At 37.8% G+C, this 26,348-nt stretch overlaps 1 protein-coding gene across 28 annotated transcripts in view; it reads right to left on the bottom strand.

Annotated features, from left to right (window-relative positions):
- The window catches only part of UNC13B (unc-13 homolog B), a 245,728-nt gene that overhangs the window by 75,606 nt on the left and 143,774 nt on the right, over positions 1-26,348 (bottom strand). For all 28 annotated transcript variants that reach the window (XM_072728005.1, XM_072728015.1, XM_072728001.1 and 25 more), the window contains 3 exons: positions 25,141-25,375; positions 10,324-10,638; positions 8,082-8,172 (listed from right to left, as the gene is read on the bottom strand). In XM_072728005.1, the coding sequence (XP_072584106.1) occupies positions 8,082-8,172; positions 10,324-10,638; positions 25,141-25,375 (641 nt within the window). The remainder of the gene's footprint in view (positions 1-8,081; positions 8,173-10,323; positions 10,639-25,140; positions 25,376-26,348) is intronic.

The following is a 26,348-nucleotide window of genomic DNA, read 5'->3' on the forward strand; positions in this document are numbered from 1 at the left end:
TGACAGTTCCAGAAACTGGAGTCCTGCAGAACATTGTTTTCACACTCTGGAAAACAGAGTTCTAAGATTATGGTGGTAATATGGTAGAAAATAGTGTTAAAAACACAGACTCTAGAGTTAAATAGACCTAGTTTTGAATGCAGTTCTCTTACCAGCTAAGTGACCCTGATCAAGTTTCTATCTTTCTAAACCTCAATTTCTTAGTCTATAAAATGGGCCAAATAACAAAGCCTAGTTTGTAAATCATTGTGAGGGATTCATTTTGATAATGCATATAAATAAAGTACTTATGTGGTGATGTAGGTAATAAAGTTTTTGTTCAGTGAGGAGTTATGGAACAGATGGGACATAATTGCAACAAGGAAGGGGAGTATGAGAACAGGTTATGTGAAGATCTAGTAATGGCCTGGGAGTGGCAGAGAGCTGGTGAACACTAAGCCTCACTCCTGACCCAGTAATGGGGCATGAAAAAGGCATATCCTCCTTTAGCAAGGACTTCAGTGGGCTCCTGACTCGCTCAATTGAGTTAGTAGAGCATGTGACTTGTAGACCAACAAGATCAAGAGGACCTTGATCTTGGGACAAGCCCCACGTGGAGGGTGGAGTTTACTTTAAAAAAGGCCAGGAAGGGGTTAGCAAACAGCCAGGTTTCAGTCAGTAAAGAATGTATTGATTCCAGTCTCAGACTCAGTAAGATTTCATAGAATTTGCAATTTACAAATAGCAGGGCAGAAGAGGCCTCTTAGAACAGCTAGAGCCCTTGTCTAAGAGAGCTTTCTCCAGGTTGTGAAGCAGTAGGGCCTGGTCTTGGGTAGAGATGACCATGAAGTTTGAAGAGAGATACTAAAAGTTGTGGTTGAGAGATGTCTACAAGTATTCAGGATATTACTACAGGATTTGAATTTCAACAGTGGAAGTAGTAGCACAAGATAAACAATTTAAAAATCCATCAATAGAGCACACAGTATACAAATTATAATACAATCACCAAGAGAAATATTATGTAGCTATCAAAGAGAATGCAGTAGCTCTATACTAATAAGGAAAAATCTCCAAGCTATAACATTAAATTTTAAAAGGTAAAGGACAATGTATGTAATACACATGCAGGCTATGCACACACACATGCTTATAAATGCACAGATTATCATAGACTGATTCACAAAACATAGATAACAAAGTGATAAGGAAGACAGGGAGACTAGAGGCCTGGAAGTTTGAAATAAGAGGGAAATTTTGCATTATACATGTTTATGTTTCTATTTTTACACTTATTGCTTATTCAAAACATTCTTTAGTTTTTTAATTGTTGAGAGTAGTGATGGTTCGGGAGAGGGCTGACAGATTATGAGAAAAAAAGAGCAAAAAAGGTGATCTCCATGAGAGCAAAGAGGAGAGGTAGTAAAAGGTAGTCATACTCAGAGCAAAATCTTGAAGTTTAAAATTATACAAAGAATGCTTTCCTGATACAACTAAATCTAAGAGATGAGGTCCTCAGAGACTCCCCTTGAGCATCATTTTCCCCAAGGGGAATACCTTTTTCAGGGCTTCAATAATAGCATGAGAAGGAAGTCTCTGGTAGGGAGAGAGTCACAAATACAAAACAGTGCTTTGTGGGAGACAGTCGATTCATTCCATCTTAATGATCTTCCCTGAGAAAACGCTGATCTCATCTCTCAGGCTGACCAGCTGCAATCTTGGATCCCATGAGATTGCTCCATTTAAACATGGGCCTTCTAATCTATTTGCTCAATTCTATCTCTGCTTTCTAAATAAGGCTCTCCTTCTTCAGCTTTCTTTAGCAACCTAAAAGCTTCTGTCAAGGCTTCCTCACGGCCTACCTCCATGTCTTCTCCTTCACTGTCCCTTCCACCTGGAACACCCACCCACCTGCTGCCACCACAGTCTCTGTTTCTAGAGCTAAAAGTCTCACCTCCTCCCCCAGATTTTTCTGCAGCTAAGCCAAATAAGGTACAGAATCATATCCATTCCACCTACACTACTAACATTACTGCAATGTCATCAAACACTTATTAAGTACATATGGCCAGGTACTCAGCCAGCCCAGATACAGAGATGACCTATATGATCTCTCCCCTCAAGCTGCTTACAGGAATAGCATAAGGGGGAGTGGGGAGGAGCAGCCCAGGTGGCTGAGCGGTTTAGTGCCGCCTTCAGCCCCGGGCCTGATCCTGGAGACCCGGAATCGAGTCCCATGTCAGGTTCCATGCATGGAGCCTGCTTCTTTCTCTGTCTCTGCCTCTCTCTTTCTCTCTCTCTCTCTCTCGCTCTCTTATGAATAAATAAAATCTTAAAAAAAAAAAAAAAGGAATGGCATAAGGGTAGCTAGGTTCCTATGGTAGTTCCTCAAAGTCTATTGAATGCAGATACCAGCTGAGAAAGTATGAATGTCCCACAAATTTGTGGGAAATAGTCAAATCACAATCAAAGAAATGCAAATTAAAATAAGGGGATACCATTCTTCTGTCAAATTGGCAAACATTTTCTAAAATGATAATACTCAGTGTTGGTGTGGCACGTTCAAATACCGAAAGTACAAATTGGAAAAATCTTTCTGAAATCACATGCAGAAATTTATCAGAAGCCTTTAAAAGATATATACTCTCAAAAAAAAAAAAAAAAAGATATATACTCTTTAACTCAGTAATTTATTTGAGAATCTACTTTAAGAAAGCCAAGTTAAACAAATAATCAAAATCAACAGATTCATGCACAATGATGTTCATCATAGCATTGTTTATAATTCTAAAGAAATAGAAGTTGTTATAAAACATCAACATAATGGAATAGTACTAATCTATTAATAATCATGAAATCACGTTTTCAAAAAATATTTAATAACCCAGAATAAGGCTCACAAAAATAATCTAAGCAAGAAAAATTTTAATGCACACACAGTATGGTCCAAATTCAGTAACTTTACATTTAATGTATATAAAAGTTATATTAGAAAACATAACTAATGCTAATATTTTATAGTTAGTAGGCTCTGGAAAAAATTAAAAATAGAATTAATTAAAACATAAAGAGGCACACAGAGACTCTGGTGAAAATGCCAACAGAAATGTTGGGGCACCTGGGTGGCTCAGTCAGTGAAGCATCTGCCTCCAGCTCAGGTCATGATCCCGGGATTTTAGGGGATTTTAGGGGATTTAGGATTGAGCCCCATTGTCAGGCTCCCTGCTCAGCGGGGAGTTTGCTTCTCACTCTCCTCACCACCTGCTTGTGCTCTCTCTAGCTCTCTCTTTCTCACTCTCTTTTTCAAATAAATAAAATCTCTAAAAAGAAATGATGACAGACTTTTCTGGCTAGGTAAGCATCCATAAAAGGTTGGCTAAACGCTCTGCCAGGTTCTATACTGGCCTCTAGAACATCAGCAATAAAAAGTATAACCCCAGCAATCAAAGATCTTACAAGTACATAGAAAAGTTAGATCAAAGAGTAAAAACAAGTAATTCCATTACATCATGGTAAATGCCAATCTAGAAAAAGTATGCACAGAGTCTGGAAACTTAACCCCCAAAACTGAAAACTGACTGGGTTTTAAATGTAAGAATTTAGCTAAGTGGAGAATATTCCATGCATGGCAAACAGCAAGTGCATAGTCTCTGAGATTTTGAAAAATATATAGTCCTGTATGTTGGAAATGTTAACTAAATAGAGCAGCAGAAAGAAGTAAGACCAAAATGGTATATAAGGTCTGTATCAGTGCTTTTCCAATTCTTTTTGTAGAGTATCTGGGTGTTTTGTTGCTGTTGTTTTTTTATTCCAACATGTCATGGACTGATATTTTTGGTCTATATCCTACTCAATGAAAAAAGGACATTATCACGTGCATGGTATTACAGCAATCCAAATTGCCTCTAAATCCTCCCCTTAGAGTACTTATTTCACCAAAGTAGAAACAAACAGTTCCTGGACTGGGGTGGTCCATGAACCACACTGGGAGTCGCACTGAGCAAGACAGAGTATGAAGGTTTTATTTTATCATGAAGGCAATATGGAGTCACTAACGTGTATTTTTTCTGATTTCTTCTTTTTTTAAATCATAGTTTTACTAGATGATTCACAATCCTTAAAAAAGAAAAAGGTACTATTATTCTCCCCATCTTGTGGATTAGGAAAATGTAGCTGATTAACGTTAAAAAACTTTCTCACAATGATACATTGAGAAAGAAATATGGCAACCCATATCACAGGCAAGGGTTAACGTCCCTAAAACAATAAAAACTCCTGGGAATCAAAAGTTCAACAGAAAAAAAATGGGCAAAGAATACGAATAGACCATTCACAAAATAGTAAATACTAATAGCCTTTACTTGTATGAAAACATGCTTTACTGTACTAAGATATGCAAACTTAAATTCTACTGAGGCAACACTGCCTAGCAGACTAGCAAAAATCCAAAAGTTCAAACAAATCACTCTACTGGTGGCTTTAGGAAGGAAATAAAGCACCCTCAGGACATTAGCAGGAGTATAAATTAGTACAGTATCTGTGGAAGGCAGATACCCTTTGAGGTAGTCATTAAAGCAGCTCATAAATATCCTTCTCTTTCTCTTTCAAGGTATATTATACTGTTTCACTTGAGGTTAAATATGGTTATACAATTTGCTTTATCCAGGGAAATGTGAGTAAAAGTGACATTGTATCTTCTAGGTGGAAGTTTTAAGAGCTAGAGTACAAGAGCTAGAATGCAATTTGCTATGTTCTCTTTCATTGATCTTTTCTTTCACTATACCATCTATACTGACAATATCCTACATGCAGGCTGCTCCATCACCCTGGACTGCAGAGAGAAGACAACTTAAAGCAGAACTCCTTGACATGCAGGATGACAAGCAGCATAAGCAAAATAAACCTTTATTGTTTTAAGGCACTGACAAATGGAGGAAATGTAGCAATATTTATCAAATTTACAAAGGCATATATCCCCTCAAATATACTTGCAAAATGATGTATGTAAAAGGTGCTCGTTTACAGCATGGTTTGTTAAAGCAAATGACCATGCTGTTAAATCAAATGAACCAAATTAACACCAAGAGAAGACCAGTCAAATACTTGCAGTACCTTCATGCAATGAAATATCTGTAGTTATTAAGAAAAAATTCTCTTAGAACTAATATGGAAGGATCTCCAAATGAAAAAACAAGATATTCTCAGGATGTATACCAATTTCGTTTTTAAAATAAAGTGAGAGGGTTACAACATATATTCATATTTTTTTGGACTTGCACAAAGCAATAAGAAACTAACAATTATTACCTTGGGCAGAGTGTTAAAGCATGACTAGGTGGAACTTCCAATTGCTCAGGAAAAAAAAATTGTGTGCTATACTTAACTTCCTACTGTCACAACCTCGATAAATCAAGCAAATCTCATGTTAAGTATAAATACCATACACTTGCCTCTATCTTAAATCGTTCTCACACCCTTCACTAAACTCTGGCTTATCTCTACCCTCTTGGCCATCTAATCAGCTTCCAGTTACATTACCTGTGTTAAGAATATATTTACTATTGTTCTCTTATTCAATTAAGTAGGAATGGTTCTTAGTTACCCTTAAATAAACCATGCTTTTTCTCTAAATGATTCCAAGCTTTGCCAACAGTTTTTAGCTATTCTTTCTGAGACTCTGAATTGCCTCTTAAAACAAATTGTGTCTGCTCCAATATATTCTTGTTTTTCTCATTCAGAACTTTTGTGTGGATGTTATTTCTTTTACTTTCCTCTATAACAAAGAATTATAAGAAAATTAGAAATAAAAAATTAGTATTATAACATTGACTCCATAAATGTTTACTTTAAATGTTTATTTCATGTAAGTCTAGATCAACAGACTCCAAGTGTTTATGATTAGGCAGCCCAACCCATAGAAATATTTTTAGCATAATCTCTCAAATATATATATTTACTCATTTAAAACCTATATATATATATATGTAACCATATTCGTACATTCATACATTATAAAAATATAAAAAGTTTTTATAAAAGAAACAATCATTTAAGATTAATGATAAAAATATTTTTGCTGTCACTAAAAATATTAGCAGTAATATTTTTAGTGAAAGCAATGTGATACAATATGCCTCATTATTTTTTAAATCTTGTTTAACATTTTGTTATAGAATTATTTGAAAGTTTGGTTCTACATTCAATTATTTCAATACATGGTTTTCAAAGCTGTCAAAAAGATACAGATATGTCAGTCAAATGAAAGATGTGCAGTTGGTTCCTACATAGCAATTTTTCAAAGATTTTGTTGAAATATGTATAAATAAGTTCTCATTTTCTCTGATATCTTATCAAATAGAAATATTTCTAATAAATAAATTCAAACCTCACTGAAATTTTTCATTAGAAATATTTTTAAGTATGTTAGTAGTTTCTTCCCAAGATTTTAGAACATGCAGTTATGAGTTTTTATAGGTAACACTCATTGTTTCTGATTTAAAAAAGAACACACACACAAAAGAAAACATTTTCAAACATCTGTATTTAAAGCAGCTACCTTTTCAATCATTATTAAAACATTATCTTCTCCCCAAGGGTCAAATTAGCAGTGCTTATAAGAAGCTAGAACAATACAAGCAAAAAAAAAAGGCGCAACAAAATAAATGGTAATAATGGATTCTAACTGTAAAATGTAATATCTAGTCCATGAGTCCATACTGATATAAATAAACTGATGAGAGAAAAAAAGAAATCTCTTCCTTATAGAATGCCAACTAATGAATGTAGAAAGTATAATGGAAACAGAAAGTTCCCATTTGGCAACTACCATTAGTGGTGGTAGATTCAGATAGGAGTCATCAATGGATGCTTAGCTTGTAGGTAGGAGGCGATGCGGAGTAAGATATTGGCATAGTCTCAGAGTACACAAAACACTTATCAATTACAAAAGGAAAAAAGGTGCTTTGACAAGTTGGAAACCTGGCCAATAAAAACTTAACTAGGTGATTGAGGTTAACATTAAGAAGGGTAAAACAATTCACTAAAAAGAGCCCAGTGTCAATTTTGTGTAATTCCTGCCAACAAAGCATGTCCCGAGTCTGAACATGAGGAAACATTGGATGGACCCCAAATGAAGAACATACTACAAAATAAAAGCCCTGTACCATCTGTCCAAGATAAAAATGAGGAAGTGTTCCTGATTAAAGGAAACTAAAGAGATATGACTACTAAATGCAACATGGCAGCCTGAATTGTATCCTGGACCAGGAAAGAAAAAAAGATATTGTTGAGACAGCTAGCAAAGTTTGCATAGCATTTTGATGATGGTGTTGCTGTTGTTGATTTTTTCTTGTGGATGGTTACATTGTAGTTGATAGGAGAGTCTCTTGGTTTGTTGGGAAGTACAAATAGGACTATTTATGAGTAATATGACATCTCTCCAACTTTTTCTCAAATGGTTCAGAAAAGAATTAATCGTAATGGAAGGAGGGTTTTGAAGCAATTTTGATCATGTCATCAATTGGGGCATCTTGGCAAGAAAGATTTAAGCATTCTTTATATTGCTATTTTGGCAACTTTTCCCTAAGTTTGTAATTATTCCAAAATAAATTATACTTTAAGTGTATTTATAAATGTGAGCATGCTTGCATTTTTAATATCTGCCTGGTATTATACTACTGACAGCCACTAATCATCATTTAAAAATAACCTTTCTGTGTATATCATAAAGGCCCTCTGTAATAGGCAGTCAGTGGCCTTAAACTGGGTAGCCAAGGGAGACAACAACTAGAGGACTTATAATAACTTAGGCCCTGTCCTAAGTTCAAAATATAATGGCCTCAAAGTGGCAATGGTACTGAAAATAGCATTTAACTTAAACTTCAGGCTCTCAACCCACTAGGTCTATTTGATTTCCATTAATCAGCATAGAAGGAAGCCAAAAGCCAACTCCCATCTCTTAAGACTCTAGCTTACTTGTCATGCATTTCCAGAAGCACACTATAAGAAGATGACTAATCACTGACTGCTTCTTTAGGACCATATGTCTCCCAATTTTAAAGGAAAAATTGTCCCAACTAGTACTAGAAAAACAGATTTCCTACCTCCTGCAGCTGGAGTCGAACCTTGGTAACTGCTCGGATCCAGTGAGCTCTTGCTTGGGTAAATGGTGAAGAACCATTCTCCTCAGGAAAACTTGTAACAAAGAAAAGAATGTTTCTTAAAAATAGCCCAGGCAACAAGGTGACTGCTCAAGCAAAACTGCCAAGTATCTAAAGTAAAATGGTTTGTATTCATGCCTAGACTTATTTTGTGAGTCAGGCCACTAAACAGAATAGTACTGAATAGGCAATGTGAAAAAAAAAATCCTCTCTAAAATGACAACTTTTAGCTTTTTATCCATTTCCTCTCTCCTTTCCCCTTTATTCACTCAACCAATGAGCCAAATCACTAGGATAGTCAAGTTTCAGGATTCCAGTAAGAGTAATGGCAAGGGCCCTGAGTCAATGTTAGCACTGAAATTACATAGACATGTGAACTAACCCTTGCACCTTACCTCTCAAGACCACCGAGTCTCCCTTGGGCATTCTGTATATCATCCATCCTTAGAGCAGAATTTTGTTCTTACAAATCTTTCCTGCTCCACTAAGAATATTGGAAGGCTTATCATTCCTAGACTACATCAAAAACGCTAAGTAAAAAAGCACAGCTCTTTTCCTGCCATGGTCTTTTTCCCTGACCTGCCTTAGGGACACCTTCAATGACACAACAATAATATATAACAAAGTAGCTTTGGGGCAGAAACACTAGGCTGTATTAGAACAAATCATCACCCAGGTTCTTAACTGTGGAATACTGGTCAGTTCTTGGTGATAATGCTTCTCCTCTCTCCCACTGAGGTCTAGTGCCAAGGCAGCAAACAAGCATCCACCATTTAGATATCTGAAATATATGCTAGGCTCTGACGCCATCTAACTGAGTCAACTGTATTAAATAAAATACTGTGGGCACTGCTGACCATGGTAGAACTGGGCCTCATCTGCATAGCTAGGATTTGAAAGGACATAACCATTGGAGGACAAAAACTCATGCTGGGCACTTCTGCTGCTCTACCAAGAACTCTAGACAATAGTATCTGCCAAGTATAAGGTCTACAAAGAGCCATTTCTCAGTGGGTCATCAATCACAAATCTTGGATGTCTTGTCTATTAGATGAGCCAAGAGAGATGACCAAAAATCAGGAAAAAGGAGAAAAGAAAATAAGTTTGCATCTTCAGTGGTGGAGTAGATACACCAACAACCCTTCAAACTTTTACCACATATAACAGCACTTGCTGCTCTGATCTGTTGGTGAGAGGCTTTATTTTTAGACCTTGAAACCTGAGAATCCAAGTCACATCTAGCCCTTATCACTCTACCCCAGTGATTTTCAACTGGGGGCAGTTTTGTCCCCTAAGAGAAATCTGACAAGATCTAGAGACATTTTTGGTTGTCACAACTTAGGGTTACTACTGGCATGTAACATACAGAGACCAGGGATGTCACTATACATTCCACAATGCCCAGAACAGCTCCACATAACAAAGAGTTATCTAACCCCAGATATCAATCATGCCAAGACTGAAAATCCCACTCTGCCCTAACCTATCAGCAAATCTACTGACCAATTTAGCTCAATAACAATAACATTCAAACACTGCACTAAGATTCATTATAAGACTGTTAAAAAAGCAAGTTTAAAATTTTTCTTCTCATGGGTACCAATTAATTCCAGACACACTGTTAGACCTAGGGAGGCAAAAGGGTGAGATCTGGCTTTTAGACCAATTCTTTCTTAACTCTGTCCTGGTGTTCTCAGCCAGGAAAAACAAAACAAAACAAAACAAAACAAAACAAAACAAAACAAAACAAAACAAAACAAATGTTCACATAAAAAGTTTAAACATTAACTGGCTGAGAAGCCTATTTCATCCAAAGCAGCTCCTTTGAATGAAGTAAGTTGCAGGGCTTGGGTTGGTTCTAGACTCAGAGGCTACCATACATAAGTCCTAGTAGGCCAATAACTGCATATTCAAGAAGGCCTGGTACACTGAAGCTAACTACAAAGAACCCAAGTGTTCTTCAGAGATCCTCAGAATATCTAGGGAATTATATACCAAAAATCAAAGGAAGCAGCACATAGCCAAACCTCAGTTTCTTGATCACTACCATACCCAACTATAGCAAAACAAATGAAAAGCACTTACAAAAAAAAAAAAAAAAAAAAAGAAAAGCACTTACATCCAGCAATACCACAGGCAGATACTGAGGAAACCACATGAACTCCTTAAGGAAACTATCACCTACCTCTCCTGGGGGCCTAGGACGTGGTCTTTGGGTAGCACCAGATCTGGGGGAGGATGGGTTGTGGTATCTTCTTTCTTGTCCTTGGGTTCACACACTCTCCCCTTCTCTTCTTCACCTGTTACCTCCAAGGCTTTCTCTTGTTCTCCAAAGCCCACCTGGCCGTCTCTGGAGAAGCTGCCAGAGCTGTGGCATGAATGAATTGAATCCCTCTCCCGACGGTCATCATCTTGTTCATGACACTGGTCTAGTTCACTCAACTGAGAGCTTCCTTGACTCATATTACAGGATGAGCCATACCTACTACTGCTGGTGGGGCTGTGAGAATGAAAGAAAGACAGGTGAGTACTTACATGCAAACAGGGACCAGGACAAAAGTAATGGACAAATCCAGAAATAATGATTCTTTCAGTGGGAAGAATCACAAATAGGAGGTCTCTGGGAAGACAAGACCAAACTTTGTAATCTAGAAGAACTAGTTTCTAGTCAGCAGAAGCACAACAGGAAAAGCAATGCTGGGTTCTCTAATATTAACCTCAACCTGTGACAGACTTTGAAGCATACTTTTTCTTAATGTGATTTTTGTAAGTTGGATTGAGAATTATTAATATTTAAGTATTAAATATAAAAATACCCTCTTATTTATGCCTAAAATTCTTTACTCAGACTTCTAAAGAAACTTGTCCAGTGGCTGTGATTAAAGTTTTCTAATTTCCATAAGGCAAAATGGTGAACTCTACTCCTCTCTTATTTACTAAATTGATGTCCCCTTTTCTTCCTCTGTAATTATAAATGTGAATGTCTGTTCCTTAGGATGAGCAAAGGAGACTGGAGATGTTTCTTTAATTATCTCTCAGCTATCTACATGATGAGATAATGGAAGCCATTGGGAGATGAAGTCTATGACCAAAAAAATTTGTCTGGGGAATGGTCTCATCAACATGAATGTTACAATGAAATCCCTGGCAGCACAGGCAATGTCCCAAAGATGAACTTGCCCATCTGTAATGGAGTTGCTCTCTGGACACAACAAAGTTTTGGAAAAAGTGGACAAAATCCAACTCCAGGATCTGGGTCAGGACCATACTAATGCATTTCTATACTTAAAGAGAGGCCAGCCCAACCCTTTCTCAACCACCTGAATTCCCATACCCAGGGAGGAAATTTGTGCGCCTGTTATGAGAGACAGCACCAATAGCAGAGAAAGCACAGTGAATTATGATTAGAAACCATGATTAGGGCAGCCCGGGTGGCTCAGCAGTTCAGCGCCTGCCTTCAGCCCAGGGTGCAATCCTGGAGTCCCAGGATGGAGTCCCACATTGGGCTCCCTGCATGGAACCTGCTTCTCCCTCTGCCTGTGTCTCTGCCTCTTTCTCTGTGTGTGTGTGTCTTTCATGAATAAATAAATAAAAATCTTAAAAAAAAAAAAAAACATGATTAGAGCAGTATCCACAAGTTACTCCCTTGAGCCATATACTAAATTTAAGAGTCAGTCCTACTCAAGACAGAAGTTCTAGGTGATGATCTTTAAGATCTATCCCAGAATAGTTCACTGAATAGTTCTATCCCAAGTCAGGGGCCCTTCTTTCACTTCTGGTATCATGCTAGAAAGCCTCCATGCAAAAGGACAAAGAATTTCCTTGCCACAGAGTCAAGTCTTTAAAGGGCTTATGTTTACCCTTGGCCAAATGAAGATAAATCATTACTGTTTTCCAGTGATAATCTCCCTATGGATCCTCCCAATTACCTGGTATTTTCAGACTAATTTCTGATCCTTCATCCCAAAGCAGGCTGCTATGAATAGCTCCTAACACATGTGTGTACATGAATGCACACACACACACACACACACACACACGATCTCTAAAACCAGCCCCTTTGGACAGGTTTGGGTGAGAAGTCATGGCAGCATTCTTAAATTGTACAGTACGTGGTGCTTCTCCTTAGGGGAAATAATATTATATTTTCCAAATGGACCCTGCACAATGCTCCAGAATAAAGAACTACAGCAAATGATAGCCCTGAGCTCCCATGACACTTTATTCAAGGCACTTACCAGACACCAGTCTCAAGGTACAAAATGGCAGACTAGAAAGAGCTATATAAATCCATGTGGAGGGATCCCTGGGTGGTGCAGCAGTTTAGCGCCTGCCTTTGGCCCAGAGCGTGATCCTGGAGACCCAGGATCGAGTCCCATGTCGGGCTCCCAGGGCATGGAGCCTGCTTCTCCCTCTGCCTGTGTCTCTGCCTCTCTCTCTCTCTCTCTGTGACTATCATAAATAAATTAATTAATTAAAAAAAATAAATCCATGTGGAATATAGAATATAAATTATCCCAACCTTTGCATCTAGCATTTTACTTAATAACTTCATTGCCACTGGAGAAAGCATCTTAGAAGACTTGGAAAAGCACAGCACAGTAGATCTCTCCCCAGCTATTAGAGATATAAGTGCTGAGGGCCAAGGAAGCATCCTAGCCTATCACATGGTTGTAATTAATAAATGCCACACTACTACTTGCAGCCTCTTTCTGCCCTCCATTCTCCATTTCACTTTCATAAGGCAGAGCAAACCAGAATGAGTAAATCCTAAGGCCCAACCTTTCCTTTAGCAGTAAGTTCCTTCTCCCAATTAATGAATTCCATTTGGTTCTAGAGAGAGGGAACAGGATGAAAAGACCCACACATTACTCCTTGTTACTTAACCCCTAGTTAACATGAAGCGCGGGTGCTAGGAAAGACATAGGAAAAATATAAAGCAGCCTATCATTAAGCTACCTCTAAGTCACTGCATCATAAATGGTCAATTCCTTAAAATCATTTATGATGCTTAGGTTGAAAACAGGCCTTTTGTCGGTCTTTGGTTCCTTGATGTCATGGAGAGTAATTGGTTGCTGTATGTTTGAAAGACAGTCAGTGCAAGGAGGCATCACCTCTTCCTCTTGTGTTTCTGGCTGGTGAAGTAACTCAGTGACAGTGCAGTGTTCTTCCTTAAGACTCCCTGAAGGACAGGTGGAGCTAGAAAGGTTGCTTTTGGAACCCCAGTGTTCGCCAGATGCTGAAATTCCCTGCTGGTTTTCCATTTCTCCTGACCCTGAAAGCTCATGAGCACATATACTTGGCCTGGTCTCCAGATGCTCATAGGTCCCAGAGGGTTGAGTAGCTGGTTCAGCACTAGCCTCAGACATTTGAGAAGACTCTAAAGCTTTGTCAGCCTCACTAAAATGAAGGTTCTGATCACTGCTGATAACTAAAGCTGGAGAAGAGGATTCTGCAGGTACTTGTTCAGGGCCTCCTTTGTTCTCTTTTGGCCGTGTGAATGAAAGATCCAGCTTCTTTCCAAATCTCAGTTTTAGATCACTTGCCATCATACTCCCTTTCCCATCACTACCTCCCTCAAATAGAGTTGACAACTTTTTAAAATTGGCCATTAAACCAGGCTCTGCCCCTCTATTACCAGAGGAAGGAGATGGGGAAAATAAAGAGCTCAGTGGTTTCCCATAGTCAGTGGCAGAAGATGGGAAATGGAGTTTTGGCCAATTGGTCATGTTTGGGATCCCAAAATGAGGTCTTGGCTGCTCTGCTTCCTGGGGGACTGCAGGTGGATCTTTCTGGGTACCAAGTATCCCATAACTTTCTTTGGCACAAAACACAGGCTCCTCCAGTACAGTATGAGAAAGGTATCCTTGGGTTTCTGGTGTGGCACTCTGGCCAGCACTTGCATCACTTAACAGTGGACTACTGGTTTCCAGTGAATTGGTTGTCTGTAGTTCCAAGAAATCTTGGTTTGTGGAGGCTGACTGAATAGCTGGCTTTGCCTCAAGAGGAGTAAGTGGCTGAACTGGAGGAGGAAGCTCTTCGGCAATACAGGTAGGATCTGGATCCAAATGCGATAGCAATGATATATGCTCTGCTTCCAATGATGTCTCTGTGTCTGTGCCCTGCAACAACCCCATGTCTCCTTCATCACTCAGAGACAATACTCCTTGCCCAGTATCGTCCCCTGAGACAGAAGGTGTAGCCCCAATTGTTTCAGAATCTTGGGGTTCTAGAATATTGTCAGGAATATTATTGTTTTCCATTTCAGTTGTTAGTTTAGTATCATCTATCAGGGTCTCTGAGTCTGACTTTGCACTAACTACAGTCATTGTACCACCACTGAGAGTAGATTCTGAATTGAATGTTGGAGAGGAAGCTTCTCTCCACAAATTTTCTGTGGGTACTGATCCTATAGTATCTCTGCAACTACCATTTTGAGGCCTTGCAATAGCTGGGACAGGTGATTCTTGTTTGTATGTCTCTGGTCTGGGACTTTTAAAAATTCCAAGTAACTCACCTTTGAGGGACTGAGATGATGCACCAGAAGAAAGGGAGAAAAAGGAGTTTTTCTTTGGAGGTTTAGGAGAGGAGAAAAATGCAGAGAAAGTTTTGGGAGGTTCAACTAAGGACCCAGAGAAAGACTTCACTTTTGTCACAAACCCGGAAAGCATCTCTACTGAAGAGCCCAACACTGATTTGTCTTCTTCTTTATCTGCCTCTCGGCTCTGGAAGTGCTCTGTATACCCTGGCTCCACAGAGGGAGAGGGTGGTTCTACAATCTCTGTTAAGACCTCATCAGGGACCTTTTCTAATGGCAAGCTCAAAGGGTCACTAGTAATTATTTCAATTTGGTGGTGGTTAGTGCAAGTGTCTGGACTGTTGAGCTTTTCAGTCAAATGGTTATCATGTGAAAAAGACTTGGCCAGTGAGCCACTAGGGAAGGCTTCCTGTATGAAAGTCTCTTCTTCATTAGGAGTTACCCCAAGGGACTCTGGACCAATGAGCAATGTTTCAGTCTGTGCCTGAAATTCTGGTGAATTAGAACCAAAGTCATTTTGCAACTGATTCATGTGGATATCTGCTAAAGATGTCCCTGGTCCATTACCAGAATCTTGTTTTTCCTGATAGTCCTTCTCCACATTGAGCTCATCTGTAAGGGAAGTAACCTCAACGGTGTTGCTACAAGGAGCCATTTGCTGTTCATGAACTCCCTCCTGGACTATGCTAGCTCTACTGCCACTAGAACCTTCTCTAGTCATTGTGCCACCCATGTCTACAAAAGCACTTGGCTTCTTAGAGGGCTGGGAAGTCACTGGAGCAACAGTTAAAAGGCTGTGTTTTTCCCCAGGAGTCTGCTGCTTTCCATCCAAAAATGACAAGTTGAAGAAACTAAAAGAGCTAGTATGAGAGGCATCCTTCTTGCTGCTTGAGTTAGTAGTTGAAAAAAAGGAAGGAAGTGTAAAGAGCCCTTCTGCTTGAGATTTGGTTCTTGGTAGAGTAGTAGAGGCTCTATTCTCAGATTTTTCAGATCCAGTCAGGAAAGAAAATATACTTTTTCTGGTTTGCAACTCTGGTTGAGATGAAGAGGTTGTGGCAGTTGAAAAACTACAGCGTTGATCAGAAAAATGATCTTGTTCCTTTGAATTCCTTTGGCTCGGAATATCAAAAGTTGGTTGATCACTTCTTGAAACTTCTGTCCCCGTAGACACACCACTAGTTTCTACTGAAGAATCTCTGGAAGACTCTTTGAGACAATTTGCTGAGAAAGACTGATTTGGTGATTGCTGGATTAGGTGATCTCTGGAAGGTACCTCTTTTTCAGTCAAATTATTACTCTGTATATCGGTAGTCGATGGTTCTTTTAGCCCACTGTCATCAATAGTAATCTGCTTGTTCAGACTCCTAACTCGAACCTTCCTTTTAGAGGCAACTGGTGTAGCAGGAAAGTTCCCAATATCCTGGCTAATTGCCTGTGGAGGATTAGGACTTGATTTGACTTCATCCTTATTAACCAAGGAAGAAACAGACATATTTTCAGTTGTTTGTATAGAAGATACATTGGTTTTAAATAAATCCCCAAGGGTACCAAAAAAATTGGAAACACCAGGAGATTCATTCTTTTGTTGATAAAGTATCTTTCTATTTTTATCATCATTCTTTTCTAAATTTGGTGATCCTTCTTTATTCACCTGGGTTTTAAAGAGGTTCAAAAATCCAGATGCCTGTTTTCCATTTGATACTGTACTTACTGAAGAGTCTTCTCCCCGACCAAAGAGTTTCAATGCACTTTTAAATAATGTTCTCTCAGATTCTTTGGAAGACTGGTCCTGGGGAAGCTCACAGTTCTTGTGTTCATCCCTACTAAACTGTGATGCAAGAGGAACTGAAATAGAGTCAGCTGTAATGATTTCATTATCTTCCATATCTGATTTAGGCCGAAGAGTTGTTTGGCTTACCTGGACAACAGATTTTAACAAACTTTGTTTTTTCACATGAAAATTTTTATTTGAAGGGAACTCTTGCTTCATATTTTTAGTAAATTCTGGTCGTTGAACACTGGATCCTATTTGTCTTTCTAAATCCTTCTTGAGAAGACATTCTTCTTCATCTTGAGAGTTACTCTCTAATTGCTTATTCAAGATTAATGACTGAAGACCATCATTTGTGAGCTCTGCTAAGCCTGAATGCTGATCCATTTTCTTCATGACCAAAGACTCTAAGGATTCATTCTCAACAAAATTCAAAGTATTTCCAACCAAAGCAGAAAATAATGAAGTTACTTTGTTCAGTGATGACATCTCTCCTGTTTGCTGTGGACTGTTAGTCATATTTTCAGGATGAACCAAAGAGGTAGCTTCTTCAGAAGACTGAACCCAGTGGAAACTAGAAGGGTAAACAGATGAATCCTTTGCTAGAGGCTGGTTCTTATCATCCTCTATAAAATGATTTTTACTTAAGTCATGATTTCCAATAGTTTGGGGCTTATTTCTGAGATCCAATATGTATTTAAAGTCTTCAGAACAACACCCCTTTTCTTCAAAAGATCCAAAATTTCCTTTAAACTTCTGAAGATTATTGCCTGAAAAATCTAATGGTTGATCCTTTTGGTCACAACTTGACTCTTCAAGTACTTGTGAGAAGGTTCCTAAATTTAGATACACTGGTCCTTCACCTCTTGGCAAAACTACAGATAAATCAAGAGGGTCATCAATTGGTTCCTCTTCAACACACCAGACTAATTCATCTTCCTTGTCAAGCACTTTAAAACTATAGGCAGAAATAATGCTGTCATCCAACATAATACTTGATAGATCATTTGTCTGTAAACCATAATTCAAATACTCTTGATAATAACAATCAGGTATAAATAAATATGCATACTGCCCAGTAGAATCAGTGAGGAGATAATACATATACTGACCATCATGGAACATATAATATCCATAATCCCCATCCTCTGATGGCCACCACACTCCATTTTCAAGACATGACAACCATTCCTGGTATTCATAACTAACACTTGAAAAAACAAAGTTTTCATCCATCCTTAATGATTCTTGTTCAACTATGGAACATGTAGTCTTCTTATAACCTGAAGAACAACTTAAGTCAATGGGCAGTTCTTCTAGTGAATTCTTAGTCTCATTAATTGGAAAATGAGAATTTCCATATAATGAGTTAGCTGCCCACATACCACTTCTTAATAAGTTGTCTTCATTAAATGCTAACTGGTCCAATGATTCATATGGTAAGTCATGCCAAATGACACTGTTTGGATTTGTTTTCCATTCCAAGATATTTGCATTTTGAGCCTTTTGGCAAAAATTTATTGCTGAGTTTTCTGAGTCAGGCCACAGGAAAACATCACCTGATGGGAATGTATTTTGATTCCACATACAATAAACTGGCTGAAGTTTTCTGGAATTTTTAGAGAAATCTTTTATATCAGAGTCCCATTTATAACAGAGAGGATTATTCATCTCTTCAAAAGCCTGACAGTGGTTTGACAGAATGCTAGTACTTAATATGGGTGGATTTAACTTGTTTGAATTTTCGTGTATTTTCCCCTTAAGAACATGGTGTGGTGTCAGCCTCTCAGCCATGGATTTCTCTAAGAGGCCTAGCTGAGCACTTGGAGCACAGTGAAGGACTCTGTTCTCAGAAGAGGGGCAATTCTTTTCACTTTGCTGATTTTTCCATGTAGGAGGGGAATGATGACTATCAACCCAAATATCAGATAATGGTGTATTTTCTTTAGGTAAAGATAAAAAGCTTTTTATGAAGCCAGATGTTTCTTCTTTTTCAACATGATTCTTCTGGTTCTCAGGAGTCACACACAAAGTAACAGGGATCTCATCCAAGGATAAATGTTTATTTCCATTCAAACTTTTTATGTTGCCTGAAGACACAGACTTTGCTTCATCTGGTTTACAATCAGTCACACTGTTATTGGATATCAGGTTAAATATTCCAGAGAGTACGCCTGGGATATTACTCTTATGATGAGAATCATCATTTCTCAAACTTAATTCTTGTTGACTAGACAAGTTTTCAAGAGAAGAAAACTTGTTAAGCAGACCAGAAAGTAGGCCTCCTTGGGTTCTTTTCTTCGAAGCTTTATCTACAAGTCTGTCTTCATTAATCTCACTAACCAGGGTGGATTTTGAAATGGGAGAAGTAAATGCTAATGAAGAGTATGATACTGCTAAAGGTGTCACTTGTGCAAGAGTCTTACTTTCTTCTGAAGAATCTGAAGGAATATATTCTTTGGACACAACTTCAGGGATGGCTGAGGTATCTCTCTGACAGGTATCTACTGCTGCATGGTCACTTGAATTTAATTTGTCTATATTCCCAAATTCCCCAAGATCATTATTAATAACTGGAACTGAATTAGACTTTACTTTATCAAGTGTGGCATCTTCAGGACAATTTATTTGATCATTTTTATTAAATGCTTCTGTACCATCAAATTTCCCTAAATTATTATGAATATTTGGAACTGAACTAGATGTTATTAGACTAAGTTTGGCATTTTCACGGCAGTTTCTTTGGATCTCTTCATCAATGGTTACTGCTGAGTCAGGAAAACTCTGGTCATTGACAGTGATACGGCTGTCAGTGAAAGGAAATTTAAACAAAGGAAAAATGCTTCCTTCCTCTCTTAAATCCTGCTGCTTTTCAGAATGACTAAGAACTCTGAAAAATGGAATATGTAGTTTTCCACTAAAAGAAAAGGAACGTCCATCTTTCCTAGGGCCCCTTTCCCATCCATCTTCCTCTAACTGGTGAATTTTCATAGATTCTGACACAGTTTTCTTTGAGCAGGTCTCAGGTGAAGTGAACAAAAACTGGCTAAAAGATTTTCTGAGTGGCTCAAGAAAATCATCATCTCTAGTAACTTTGTCCTCCTCAATCGGTATTGCTGAAGACTCTTTATTTGCAATTCTACTGCCAGTTATACAAGATTGTCCTGGAGTGTCTTTGGCACATTTTTTTGGTTGATCCGGTAACAGAGACAGATCTGTACAGGATTTTCTTTCCAAGAGACTTTCAATACCATTTTTTTTATTTGCAGAACCACCTAAGTTTGAAGGTTCATTGGTCGATTGGGAAGACAACAACAAATCCTTACTTAGGGGCATTTGGGTTGAACCTGTAGTTTCTCCATCATTCCTATCAAAAGTGATGACACTACTGTCATTGCCAAGAGTGTCTTCCCTTTGATTTGACTCTAATCCACACCCAGTGACATTTTCCTTTCTTGTTGGCTTGTTCTGGTCATCATCCTTTTTGGTTTCATCTTTTTCCAAAAAGATCTTTAATGGATTCAGCCTGCTGAAAACAGACTTTATAACTGAACTCTGACTCTGTGGAGGGGAGTCCCTTCCAATAACCTCTGTTGCATCCTGAAAGCTTAAATTTCCAGTTTTACTACCTGTGTGCTCATTTTCAGAGGTTTTGTGATTTCTGCCAAAATCCTCATTATCAACTGCTTGAGAGGATAATGGAGATTGTATGGAAATATCCTTCCCCAGTACTGACTTGGCTCTGGGTTTAGATCCTGAATTAATCGTCTCTACTTGATTAAGAGTTTCTGTTTTCTCTGGAACTAAATAAACCAGCTTTTCCACAGAGGTTGTTAGCTGCTTTGTGCCTGAACCCATTTTTTCTGTGAGTGAACTGAACAGAGAACCAACAGCACATTTCACTCCATTCAGCTCAGGAAAAAATATAGCCTTGTCTTTGTCATTCTCGACAATGGTTGAAGGTGCTTTTTGATCCTCAGGCATTTTGTGCTCTGCGTTATCAACAGTACTATTGTGTTTAAGTGATTTTTTAGTTTTTGGAAGGGAGCCAAATCGATTAATCTCTTCTTCCTTCTCTGCTAAATATTCTGACACTGTTTCTACCAAACACTGAAGCTCATCCATTGTATCAACATACTCCTTCTTGGGTTCCTCAAGAGAGGAAGGGGTCATCTCTTCCATAGGGCACCCAGACTGATCTCCAAGTGTGTTTGCATCACACTTTAACTTTGGTAATGGGAATACTGGATTTGTTACATGATATTCTTCAGGAAAGCCTCCAACATGATGGACATCGGATGGATGATTTGTTGGTGACAATAAACCTTCCTGTTTATCAGTAAGAGGAGAACTCAGAAGTTCATCAGAAGTACTACTGGCAGAATCTTCAAGAATATCTAATGGAGTGAAATTAGTGACATATTGGTTTAAGCCAGATGACTTTTCATAGTTCTTAAAACAACCAGAAAGATCATAATTATGATTTTCCAACTTAGTAGTCCACATGCCACTCTTAACCACAAAACCATTTTTGTAAGGGCGTAAAATTGGATAATTTTGTTTCTTCTTTTCAATGTGGCAAACGTTACAATTTTCAGTGTTAGGATATGTACTTTTGAAGTTAGTCTTAGTTCCTGATCTATCATCATATGGTCGTCTTTCACTGCCTTCAAAATGACGGTATAAGGGTTTGTTTTTCCTTCTCCTATCTATTGTATATTTCTGAGGATATCTGGAGAATACAGAGGTTTCAAATTCAAGGTCAAAATTAAAGGCAGTAGAAAATTCACTTTCTTGACCCAGAGATGGTATCTTTTTCCGATTCTTACACTTCAGTTGTTCTTGTTGGCTGTAATATTTACCAGTTTTTGAAAGAGTTCTAATCTCTTTTGCTTCTGCTTCCTTTAAATTTATGTTACTGTTTTCTAGAAACTCTTGTGATATTTTCTCCTCTATCTCTTTATATATATTTTCTTGCTCTTCATAGTCAGTATCAGAGAAAGCTGAAATAACCTTAATTTTGTCATTTTTAGCCTGCAAGCCTTGTCTGGTGTAAAAGAATAAAATTGGGAGGAATAGTAAGGCCAAGAAAAGAGAAGAAACAGGGAAAGGGAAGAAACAAATTATAAAATTTAGTGCACATTCAATGAGAAAACTAAAATAATATAATAAAAATTACCATTCAGGCTGAAAAAATATGATAAAGAAATCTATATGTTCTTAAATCAGTATTAAAATACTTTAGCCAAAGGAAAAAAAAATAAAATAAAATAAAATACTTTAGCCAAAAAAAATAAATAAATAAAATAAAATACTTTAGCCAAATAGTTTTTTCCACTTCAGAAAAAGAACAGCTATGATAATAACCATAGCTACTTGCTACCATGAACTTTTTAGGATCCTTTTATTTTCCAAGATAGAAACAAAATGAAAATGTTTCCTGGATATTTAGAATGTATTTGCAACACTCAGGTTGAACTGTTAAGTATTTAACAAAAATATATCAAGGGATTTCAAGAGACCTAAGTTTGTTGATTAATATGGGTCTGAAAAGAAGTCAAGCTGATAACTTGCTGAAAGTTATTATTTGAGGTAGTATAGCCAAGAATATGGTCAAACATATTTCTCTTAAAAAGAAAAAATATATAGGGGTACCTGGGTGGCTCAGTCAGTTAAGCATCTGACTCCTGATTTTGGCTCAAGTCATGATCTCAGAGTCGTGAGATTGAGCCCCGAGTCAGACTCTATGCTCAGCATGGAGTCTGCTTGAGATTCTCTCTCCCTCCCTCTTCCCCTCTCTGCCTCTCTCCCTGTTTGAGCTCCTGTGAGTGCACTCTATCTCTAAGAGACAGATAAACCTTAAAAAAAGAAGGAAAAAAAATACATAATAAAAATAATCTTTGTCAGAAGTCAAAACCTTACGGTATCGACAAGAGCAAATTATTTAAAGCATTATAATATGCAAAATCTAAAAGCTATATATGCATTGAGGATCACAGGGAAATGAATATCTTTTCCTATACTAACACTAGAAGCTGTATTCCAACTTAAGTCCATAAATAAGATACCTGACCTTTCTTTCAGATCAGAAACTGCCTGCTTCCTGTGTACTCAAGTGGGGGTATACAGAGGACCTGTAGACTAAGTGCTTGTCGACTCATGTTCTTTATAGATTTAACATCCAATTGTATTTATATAGGAAATACAAACAAGATCATGGTGGTCACTTAGTCACTAAAAATCTTTAAGAGAGAGAGACTTGAAGAGACAGTAATAATAAGCTTCAAGAGATATTCTTTTGACCCCCTTCAACACTAGAGACACTTTGGCTATATATCTAACAAAGTCCAACTCTATTGTCAAACCTCAAATTACGTATTTTTATATAATTTATGTAAGATCCCAGTTATTTTGGACTCATTAGGCAAAAGCCCATTTGGTTGAGCAAATCCAATATAACATTTTTTTACATGCAATTTCATTATCCTGCAGTATCCTCAAAAACTCAAACCAAACTAGCTTCAGCCTAGAAGTTTTTATACTTCAACTTAAATCAATACATAGCCATTGCTGTAGTGAATGAAACTATTTATTTTTATACTTCTAATTTAATGGAAGATACTAAGAATGTGTTTGTTCCCTTAGGATTTTAAAAAACTAACTTAAGGATTTAGACCATCTCCAAGAACTTGGCATCTACAGTAAGAGAGAAGTTTAAAAATCAATGTTAGTGACAAATCAACTTCAAATATTTTTAATGGATATTTTCAAGAATTTTAGTTAAAAATGTCTATGATAAAAGGTTACTTAAAAGTCATGTAATTTTTGAAATGCCTGGGTGAATCAGTTGGTTAAGTGTCTGTCTTTGGCTCCAGTCATGATCCTAGGATCCTAGGATTGAGCCCTGCATTGTGCTCTCTGCTCTGTGGGGAGTCTGCTTCTCCTTACCCCTCAGCCCCTACCCAGCTTGTGCTCTCTCTTTTGAATGAATGAATGATCATGTAATTTTCTTCTCTGCTGGAGATAAAAAAATATTTACTCTTTAATCTCATTTCATATACTGATACACTAAAATCAAATTTATAGGGGATCAATTAAAAAATTTCTTAGGAAAAAATTTACAATTTAAAGTATATCACTAATGCTCCTCTAAGTATTATTATAGTGGTAGCCCAGGAAATAATCAAAATAATAATAGGGTAATAATTAGGTAAAATGAAGTACTCTAGAACAGTATGTAGTCATTTAGGTTGATGTGCCATTATTATTGCTGGCTTACACATCTAATACTTGCAAAGGAGGGAGGGGAAAAGGAAGCTAAAAGTAGTGGGGGTTTTGCTGTTATGTTTTTTTCCCCTAAAGTAGGACAATATAAACCACTAAAATCAAAAACATAAAATATACAAACATTAAGGGGTGTCTGGGTGGCTCAGTTGGTCAAGAGTCTGCCTTCAGCTCAGGTCATGATCTCCAGGTCTTGGGACAGAGCCCCACATCAGGGGAGTCCCTTCTCCCTCTCCTCTCCACTTGTGCTTTCTCTCACTATCTCTGTCATGATCTGTCTCTCTCAAATAAATAAGATCTTTCTAAAAATATGCAAATATTCAGTTAATAAACCAGCAAGGAGTAGAGACTAACTATTGTAAGATTCCTGGCATGTTTCTTCTTAGAATCAGATCATAAACAGTAAAAACTCTGTGATGGTTGATATAGGAAAAAATTCACTGAAAATATTCTCAGAGATAATAGTAAACTGAGACAGGAACTTTAGTAACAAAAAGTATGAGCTAAATTGGAATGGTTTTTAAAATATTAACCTCCAACCAATACTTGATTCAAGCTAGGATTATCAATGGATGCTAAAATCAATGGGGAAAATGTTGGGGAACCTGAATAATGATACAATAAAAATAAAATAAATAATCAATGTGATAGAATATTAACCCAGCTGAATCAAGGCAACATGAATATGGATGTTGTTGATTATAATATTTTTCCAAATTTTTTTCGAATTATTTTTTAAACAGGGGGAAAGTCGGGTGAGTATATATTTGTTTCTATACTCATAAACATATGACAGTAGTCTATAGAAGGATACATAGGAAACAAACAATGGTGGGGTGAGAACTAGGAGATAGGAAAGAGACCAAGGAGGACACGTACAGGTGGGAGATTCTTCACTATATGTTATACTGCACCTTAACATTTTTTAAACCATGTTTTCTATATTTAAAAATTTTCTAAAGTTCCAGCAAAAGTATGGAATCTGCTTTGAAGATATCATCTGAAGTTCCCAGGGAAATATTTAGGTAGGAAAGGTTATCCAAACATTTAACACCTGTGATTTTCTTTTTTTAAATCTTGGTAAAGAGTGTTTCAGAATTGCTGGGCTGGGCAGAGGCGTGTGCTGGTTTTGTTTTTTTGTTTTGTTTTTTTCAGTTATCTATCCTAAGTGAGCATGCTCTCACCCGTTGAGAATCACTGATCACAAAGAGAAATATTAATGACAGAAATATCTAAATGTGAATGTATAGCAGAGAAAAAAAAACTGAGATTCTAGACAAAATGGCTGTAGCTTGGACTATTATACTGCTATACTTCCACTACCACCTCAGATGAAAGCATCTATATTCTTAGTTACATCTTGGAAACTACATTCTAATAAGAGAAAGTGCTTTGTTTTCAATACCCACCTAAGGGCCCGCCGCTCTGGATAATCAAGATCGTAACTTTGCATGGAGTCATTGCAAGAATCCCGGGAATTGCCCTGAAGTAGCAGCTGCTGTGGCAATCGCATGGGCATGGGAAACTGGTGCACAGAAGCATTGGGCTGGGAAGCTGTATGGTAAGGAGGTGGGATGCTATTGCTGGTCTCACTGCGATAGTCACTATCCCGGTCATCAACGGCACTATCAGGATCTTCAAAAGCTGTGGAATAAGCACAGTCAATCAAGACATCCTAGCTTTACTTAGTTTTTTAGAATTTTTTTCTGCTTCTAACTCAAGTAGCCACAAGCCTGGACCTTGAGAACAAGAGCAAGCTGAGCTGAATGTGAGCCAAGTGACCTCAAACCCATGTGGAAACCTGTTTCATTAATACCCACAAGTTTCTTTCCTTATTTAATAAGACAAGAAACTTGCTTTCATTTTAGTGTTGATTCCTAGAGGAGTTCTAAACTGTATTTTCCCAATGCAGAATTTCCTGGAATTTTTATTCTCTAGCTCTCATAACTCTAATGAACGATCTGCTTTTAAATGTCATAGATTCTAATCCTCTATTATTATCAAAATGGGCAGAAGAGAAATTTTCATTTAGAGTTGGCTTGCTGTTTTTAGACTTTAAAAATACATGGCTAGGGACGCCTGTTTGGCTCAGCGGTGGAGTGTCTGCCTTTGGCCCAGGGCATAATTCTGGAGTCCCAGGATCGAGTTCCACACCAGGCTCCCTAGATGGAGCCCACTTCTCCCTCTGCCTGTGTTTCTGCCTCTCTCCCTCTGTCTCTCATGGATAAATAAATAAAATTAAAAATACACATGGCTGAACCCAATAAGCAAGTCCAACATCAGAAGGTGGCCAGAGAATCAGGAAGTTCAAAGCCAAGCCTCTGAAGAACCAAAAGCTCTAGATACAAATAAGAATAGTGGCTGCCTTTATTTAAAGTACTATGACAAATTTTATTTGTATTTTTTAAGGTAAGCTCTATAACCATTGTGGGGCTAGAACTCATGACCCCAAGATCGAGTCACATGCTCCACCAACTGAGCCCATCAGGCACCCCAGAACAGTAGCATCTTCCTGTCTTGCTGCAACAACAGATTTTTCTAACAATTCCTATCAAGTACCTACACCCAGGGTCTCAGAATTTCCATCCAAAGTCTGGGTTGAAGGAGAAGAGGAAAA

The sequence above is a fragment of the Vulpes vulpes genome, chromosome 12, assembly GCF_048418805.1.
Source record: "Vulpes vulpes isolate BD-2025 chromosome 12, VulVul3, whole genome shotgun sequence".
NCBI lineage: Eukaryota > Metazoa > Chordata > Mammalia > Carnivora > Canidae > Vulpes > Vulpes vulpes.